Source organism: Aedes albopictus, chromosome 2, assembly GCF_035046485.1.
Source record: "Aedes albopictus strain Foshan chromosome 2, AalbF5, whole genome shotgun sequence".
NCBI lineage: Eukaryota > Metazoa > Arthropoda > Insecta > Diptera > Culicidae > Aedes > Aedes albopictus.
Window position 1 is genome coordinate 110,297,096 of NC_085137.1, and position 8,234 is coordinate 110,305,329.

Genomic DNA, 8,234 nt, shown 5'->3' on the forward strand with positions numbered 1-8,234 from the left:
GGGCACTGGTTTTGGCCAGTCTAAGGGAAATCATTTTTATAAAAATAACCAAAAATTCAATGAAAACAACCAATGTGTCAAATGAAAGGTTTCAATCTATATTTTGTAGGAAAAATATAGAAATCGAGCTAATACTTGATTTTTGTATTAAAACTAGCACTGGCCAAAATAGAAGCATTGCCGCAGTTTTGGCCATATTCTCAGCTTTGGTTTCTATTTGGCCAATCACGTGTTTTTCTTATGGGAGTGGCCAAATTAGAAGCACCCTGGCCAAAATAGATATATGGGAGTTGATTTTTTAAGGAAAATTATTTTTTTCTTCCAGTTTTCAATCAAAATGTGTGGTTTTCACGGCTGTAATCATCATATTATATTAGAATCTACTAGTCAAAAATAAATTTATGCCGATTTAGATCGTAACAGGCTGAATACCGCACTATGGCTGTGACGACGTTAACCTCCCCACGATGGAGATGACCTAATTTGAACGTAGCCTATTCTTTTCACTGGGTCTGTCATGAACAATAGTTGTATCGATATCAGTGACAGAAACATCAACAAACCAAATAGCCAGCTAGTTACACGTGCATTGGAGCAACTTTATTATTTTTTCCAATTATTCTGTGCTAATTTGAATACTACATTATATAAATCCTACCTAGAATAAATAATTACGCGTGGAGTGAGTTACTAGTGAGTTTGTATGATTCAGCTTATATCTAACATGCAAAATTTGTTATTCTAGTTATATAACCCAAAATTAAGAAAACCTATAGGGACGAATTTTGTTTGGTGAAAGGTTACTGAAATTTTGTAAGTATAAATGAATAAGGCTTCACAATTGTATACTACAATAATGGAATAATTACAGCTAAAGCGTATCCTCAAAAACAGTTGTGTTTGGGACTGCTATAAGAACTTCGGTGACAACAAATCTTTAGAAAATTTCATCGCAAAATCCCCTGAAGTAAGATGAGTCTTCCTGGAGATAAAGATGCTGCTGCTTCTCCGTCCAACTGTGTCGCGTGTGACCGCCCGGATAGCATTGAGAACATGGTGGCGTGCGACGGTTGTGAGTCCTGGTACCATTTCAGCTGTGCAGAGGTCGATGAAAGTGTTTCCGGTCAGCCTTGGAAGTGCGAATCATGTGGGATCCTGAACCAAACTCCAATTCCGACGAAGAACATCCGAAAGGCAGATGGGAAGGCAGGTGGAAAGCGGCTAACCGTACCAACCGGTGCAAAGAAGTCGTCGAAGGCGTCCGTCAGTAGCAAGGGAACCTCACGAAGAAGTAAGAAGTCAGCTGCAGGTGATGACGTAAGTTTAACTTCCAGTGCTAGAGCAAGACTTGCGCTCGAGCTTAAGATGTTAGATGAACATGAGCAAATTAAAGAGCAGGAGTTACAGGCAGAGCTTGAACTAAAAAATAAAAGGTTAATGCTGCAGAAACAAAATAGGGACCGCGAGTTGGCGTTAGAAGCAAAAAAGTTAGCCGAGGAGAGAGCCTTTCAGGAAAGGCAGCTAGAAGAGGAGGAAAAGGGTCGGAAAGCACTGTTAGAGATGAAACGTTTATCACTCGAGGCAAAAAAGAATATTGTTCGTCAATTCTCTCAACGCGGCAGTGATGTTTCTAGTGTGAGTGAAAGTGAGAAAACAAATTCGGAAGACAAGGTGCGTAGTTGGTTACAGAAATCCGGCGAGCAGACTGCGGGAAATGTAAGATCCACGTCAGCGGCAAGGGATATCAACCACGTTCCGGGGATTGCCGGTAAAATTGTTACTGATCAAATTCGTAAACCGATTTCCGCAGCAGCGAAGAAAATCGATTACCTGTTTGAGGATAGACCGGCGACGACAGAGGTGGATAACGACGACGACGATCCCGTGTGCAACGTTCAGCAACAAGCCGCCAATGTTGAGATGGGTCCAACCAGCCGTCAGTTAGCGGCACGTCAAGTGATGGGGAAAGATCTTCCTACCTTTTCCGGGAACCCAGAGGAGTGGCCCATCTGGATCAGTAACTTTGAGCGAACTACAGCTACTTGTGGATTTTCCATGGACGAGAACTTGATCCGGCTTCAGCGTTGTCTTAAAGGACAAGCAATGGAAATGGTACGCTGTAGATTACTCTCGCCTGCAAGCGTTCCCCACGTCATCAAGGCTCTGCAGATGCGGTATGGTCGTCCAGAAACGTTGATCAGAGCACTGACTGAAAAGATTCGACTGCTGGCTCCTCCGAATACGAATGACCTGGATAGCATTGTCGACTTCGGTATGGCGGTGGATAGCTTGGTAGAACACCTGAAAAGCGCGAAGCAACAGGCGCACTTGGCAAATCCGTCATTGCTACATGACCTGGTTGCAAACCTTCCAGTGGATTACCGCTTGAAGTGGTCGGCATATAAGAATACCATTCCAGTGGTAAACCTCGGAACGTTCGGAGCATTTATGTCAACGTTGGTGGAACTAGCATATGAAGTAATGGATGATCAACCCACTAGTAAAGCAACGAAAGGAACACAGAAGCCGAAGGACCGAAGTTTCGTCTATACACACTCGGAGAATTCCTCTAATGAGCCAGCTTTAGTACGCTCGATAAAAAAGGCCTGTACAGCCTGCAAGATGGAAGGACATAAAATAGCAGACTGTTTCAACTTCAAAGCAATGAACATCGATGACCGCCTCCAGGTTGTGAGTCAGAACTCGCTTTGTAGGACTTGCTTGAACCAACACGGTAAATGGCCTTGCAAGACATGGAAAGGCTGCGAGGTTGAAGGTTGTCGTCTTCGTCATCATACGCTGCTACATACTGCCACGCCGGCGGTTCCTCTCGTAGTCTCTACCAGTCATTCCCAGCTACTGAGTGGTAATGGCCCAATTTTTCGAATTTTACCAGTAACACTGTATGCGAAGGATCGACGTGTGAATGTATTTGCATTCGTGGATGAAGGTTCACAGATTTCGCTTCTTGATGTCGCAGTAGCTGAACAGTTGGGAGTCACTGGCCCGGCAAGTACGTTAAGTCTACAGTGGACGGGAAATGTTACACGGGAAGAAGCGAACTCCCGTGTCATCCAGATGGAGGTCTCCAGTGGGACGTCGAATAACCATTATAAGATTATGGATGCGCGTACAGTAGAAGGTCTTCAGTTGCCATCCCAATCGCTGCACTACCAAGACCTGGCAGGAAAGTATCCACACCTGCGTGGCTTGCCGATCATCGACTACGAGAATGTTACACCAAAACTCCTTATTGGTCTTGACAACCTGAAACTCACGATTCCGCTGAAAATTCGAGAAGGAGGTTGGGGTCAACCAATGGCAGCCAAGTGCCGTTTAGGATGGAGCATCTACGGCAGCTCTCGTTCAGCCACCGAATCATTCACCTGTGGGTTTCACGTTGGAGGATGGACCAATTCGGAGAGTGATTTGAACCAGATCGTCCGTGATTTCATTACGCTGGACAATTCTGGGGTACAACCTCCACTCTTTCCTCTAGAATCGGAGGAGAATAAACGGGCTCAACAGCTACTCCAGTCCACCACTCGTAGAGTTGGCAGCCGATTCGAGACGGGGTTATTGTGGAAACGGGACGATATCCAATTGCCGGACAGCTACGGGATGGCGATTAGACGGTTACACTCTCTGGAGAAGCGGCTAGGGAAGGAACCTCTACTATACGATAGCGTTCGACAGCAAATACAGGAGTACAAAGAGAAAGGCTACACACACCAGGCCACCGAAGAAGAACTCGTTAAAACCAGTGCAGGGAAGAGCTGGTATTTGCCGCTGGGAGTAGTATTGAACCCAAGGAAACCCAACAAGGTTCGGATCATTTGGGACGCTGCCGCGAAAGTGAACGGAGTTTCTCTCAATTCCGTACTCCTCAAAGGCCCCGATTACCTCGCCTCGCTGATCGGAGTTTTCTACCATTTCCGTCTATATGCTGTCGCATTGACAGGGGACATCAAGGAGATGTTTCATCGCCTACTCATCAGGCGGGAAGACCGCCAATTCCAAAGATTTCTGTGGCGGAATGATGAAAAATCGAAAGTTGAAGTCTTCGTCATGGACGTTTCCATATTTGGCGCGACGTGCTCTCCAAGCTCCGCACAGTACGTCAAAAATGTAAATGCGAAAGAGTTTGAGAGCGAATCTCCAAGGGCAGTGGCAGCAATCATTCGATATCACTACGTCGATGACTATCTCGACAGTTTTCCGACGGCAGCAGAAGCAGTGAAGGTCGGAGGCGAAGTTCGGAGAATACACGCTGCGGGCGGATTTGAAATCCGGAATTTTCTTTCTAATGTTCCGGAAGTCGCAGCGACAGTTGGAGCAGTATCAAACGAAACTGAGAAGAAAATCAGCCCAGAGAAAGAAGACAACATGGAAAGTGTTTTGGGGATGAAATGGATTCCGACTGGAGATGACCTCACATATAGCTTTGTAATACGCGCCGACCTTAGCTATATACTGGATCGATCCCACACGCCGTCCAAACGAGAAGTGCTACGCGTAGTTATGAGTTTGTTCGACCCACTAGGGTTGATCAGCTACTTCATCATCCATGGAAAGATTTTAATGCAAGATATCTGGGCATCCGGAGTACAGTGGGACGAACCTGTTAGTACTGCATTGTGCGAACAATGGTGGCGGTGGACAGCGCATCTACCAGAACTGAACTCCATTCGAATACCTCGTTGCTATGTTGTAGCTGCGGATTATCAATCGTATTCATCGCTCCAAATCCATGTTTTTGTGGATGCCAGTAAATCAGCATACGCATGCGTAGTCTACTTCCGAGTAGAGTCGGAAAAAGGACCGGAGGTAGCACTAGTGGCCGGAAAAGCGAAAGTAGCTCCGCTAAAAATGATGTCTATCCCTCGATTGGAGCTTCAAGCTGCTGTATTGGGCACACGGTTGCTCAACAGTGTCGTTTCAATGCACAACCTTCCCGTCAGTCGCCGTGTATTGTGGACTGACTCACAGACAGTGCTTTCTTGGTTGCGGTCTGACCACCGCAGGTATCAGCAATTTGTGGGCTTCCGTGTGGCGGAGATTTTGTCCACGACAGACGTTCAGGAATGGAGGAAAGTCGACACTGAGCTGAATGTCGCTGATCTGGCAACAAAATGGGGTAAGGGGCCGAACTTCGAAAGTGATAATCTCTGGTTTCGTGGACCGAAGTTTTTGTGGGAGCCGGAAAGTTCTTGGCCGAAACAGGAAGCAGTTCCATGTACCACGAATGAAGAAATTCGCCATGTTGGGGTGCATGTGGAGCAATCGGCACCTCTGATTGAAGTTGGAAGGTTCAGTAGCTGGGAAAAATTACACCGCACCACAGCGTATGTTCATCGTTTCGTCAGCAATCTTATCCTGAAGAAACACGGCAAAAAATTGGAATTGGGTGTGTTGAAGCAGCAGGAGTTGGCGATTGGAGAGATTACACTGTACAAACAAGCGCAGCAGGAATACTACGGAGAAGAAATAAAGCAGCTCAGCGGACAGGAGGAATCGATGCAGTTTCGTCATTCAGCAGTATCCAGATCGAGCAAGATTTTCAAGCTATGGCCGTTCCTGGACCAGGCTGGGGTGTTACGAATGCGGGGAAGGATAGGCGCAGCACCACACGTTCCATACGCAGCGAAGTATCCTACGATTCTACCACAAAAATCTTCAATCACGTTGCTTCTCGTTGATAAATTTCATCGTTGTTTCCGTCATGCGAACAGAGAGACGGTTGTAAACGAGATGAGGCAGCTGTTTCATATTCCGAAGATGCGAACGTGTGTGGGGAAAGTTACGCGGGACTGTATGTTCTGCCGTTTGCGCAAAGCTGTTCCACGGATACCTCCAATGGCTCCACTACCAAAGGCTAGGCTTACGCCATTCGTGCGGCCGTTTACGTTCGTTGGCCTGGACTATTTCGGGCCTGTTTTGGTGAAAATAGGGCGCAGCAATGCCAAGCGGTGGATTGCCCTTTTTACGTGTCTGAGCATCCGGGCAGTTCACATGGAGGTCGTACACAGCATGTCAACGGAATCGTGCATTCAAGCAATACGTCGCTTCGTTTCCCGTCGTGGTTCACCTGTTGAGTTTTTTACTGATAATGGAACCAATTTCCACGGAGCCAACAATCAGTTGAAGAAGGAGATAGAGGAGCGTAATCAGAGACTAGCATCGATCTTCACCAATTCGAATACCCGCTGGTCATTCAACCCGCCTGGAACCCCCCATATGGGAGGGGTTTGGGAACGAATGGTCCGGTCGGTGAAGGAAGCAATCAAATCGACTTTGGACGAGTCTCGTAAACCTGACGACGAAACACTGGAAACGGTAATCATCGAGGCGGAAGGAATGATCAACACACGACCATTGACGTACATCCCGCTGGACTCAGCAGACCAGGAGGCGTTAACGCCAAACCACTTTCTGCTGGGAAGTTCGTCGGGTGTAAAACAATTGGCAGTTCTACCAACAGATTACCGAATGACCTTGAGAAGTAGTTGGAACTTGGCGAAACATCTGGCTGATGAATTTTGGAGGCGATGGATCAAGGAATACCTTCCGGTGATTGCGAGACGCTGCAAATGGTTCGATAACGTGAAGGACTTCAAGGAGGGAGATTTGGTGTTAGTAGTGGATAGCTCAGTGAGAAGTCAGTGGACCAGGGGTCGAATTGAAAGAGTGCTTGTAGGAGCTGATGGACGTGTGCGGCAAGCATGGGTGCGGACGAGTAGCGGAGTCGATCGCAGGTCGGTGGCTAATCTGGCGTTGCTCGACGTCATGAAGGATGGTGACCCCAACCAAAAGGATGGTAGCGGCTCACGGGTGGGGGAGTGTGACGACGTTAACCTCCCCACGATGGAGATGACCTAATTTGAACGTAGCCTATTCTTTTCACTGGGTCTGTCATGAACAATAGTTGTATCGATATCAGTGACAGAAACATCAACAAACCAAATAGCCAGCTAGTTACACGTGCATTGGAGCAACTTTATTATTTTTTCCAATTATTCTGTGCTAATTTGAATACTACATTATATAAATCCTACCTAGAATAAATAATTACGCGTGGAGTGAGTTACTAGTGAGTTTGTATGATTCAGCTTATATCTAACATGCAAAATTTGTTATTCAAGTTATATAACCCAAAATTAAGAAAACCTATAGGGACGAATTTTGTTTGGTGAAAGGTTACTGAAATTTTGTAAGTATAAATGAATAAGGCTTCACAATTGTATACTACAATAATGGAATAATTACAGCTAAAGCGTATCCTCAAAAACAATTGTGTTTGGGACTGCTATAAGAACTTCGGTGACAACAATGGCCAAAACTCCGGGGTGGCCAAAACTGAAGCTTCTATTCTATATATATACAGCCATTCCATAGAAAAACGATATAGTGTATCTCCGATTGTCGTGAAACTTGGTGAGCTTGTAGTTCTTCGGAAATAATTAGACCCGTATTTTTTTTATTTCGTCATTAGGGTGACCAATTTTCATATAGGGTGGTCAAAAAAAATCAAGGTTTTTCAAAACTGAAAATTTTCAAAAAATCGTAACTTTTGAACCATTTGACCGATTTTAAACTTCTTTTTTTTTTTGTTTGTTTTTCGCCGGTTTGGCGAGTTCGATTTGGCTCAGAATTGATAGAGGTATCAGAAGGCCGGTTCCAGAGGCACGTTATCCTCCATTTGGGACATTTGTGCCATCGCCATACATATGAGCCTATTTCATCATTTACCTGAGGGAGAATGGGACAAGGAATGGGAATTGGGAAAGGGAAAGGTGATGAAATAGGAAGGGGTGCCCTAGAAGAGGGAATGAACGCATAAGCGCAACGAGAGCTCATAGCTCATACCACAACGGAGTTAATCAGTGCCCTGAAAAGGACACTGTAAAACGCATAACCGTAAAAAGAGCCTATAGCTCATTGGAGGTAGCTTGCGACGTCATGCGACTTTCAATATGACATAGAAAGGCACGTCATCAAAAGCATCCTCAATATTCAAGAAATCACCCAAGCAAAAACTACGTTTGAGCGAGTGCTTTCTTGAAAACGTATACACTCATTGCACAATTATGGGTCACACACAATTATTAGTCACTTTCCACTTCAATAGATAAATACTAATTAATTGCAAGCTTTTGTTAGCCATTATCATTTTTCGTTGATGAGTTGATTTGTTTTGTGTCACTATACGTATCGCACACGAGCTTATACGTCAA

General features: G+C 45.4%; 1 protein-coding gene and 1 long non-coding RNA gene across 2 annotated transcripts; both read left to right on the forward strand.

Annotated features, from left to right (window-relative positions):
* Window positions 1-443: 443 nt before the first annotated feature.
* LOC115255103 (uncharacterized) lies at window positions 444-6,506 on the forward strand. The gene is made up of 3 exons (XM_062854633.1): window positions 444-682; window positions 746-6,413; window positions 6,482-6,506. Exons 2-3 carry the CDS (start codon window positions 973-975, stop codon window positions 6,504-6,506), a joined length of 5,466 nt encoding a protein of 1,821 aa, XP_062710617.1. The 5' UTR covers window positions 444-682; window positions 746-972.
* An 11-nt stretch (window positions 6,507-6,517) lies between these two features.
* On the forward strand, window positions 6,518-7,329 carry LOC109412919 (uncharacterized). The gene is made up of 3 exons (XR_003892119.2): window positions 6,518-7,079; window positions 7,143-7,210; window positions 7,269-7,329. It is a non-coding gene; the product is annotated as an uncharacterized LOC109412919 (long non-coding RNA).
* The last annotated feature ends 905 nt before the right edge of the window (window positions 7,330-8,234 follow it).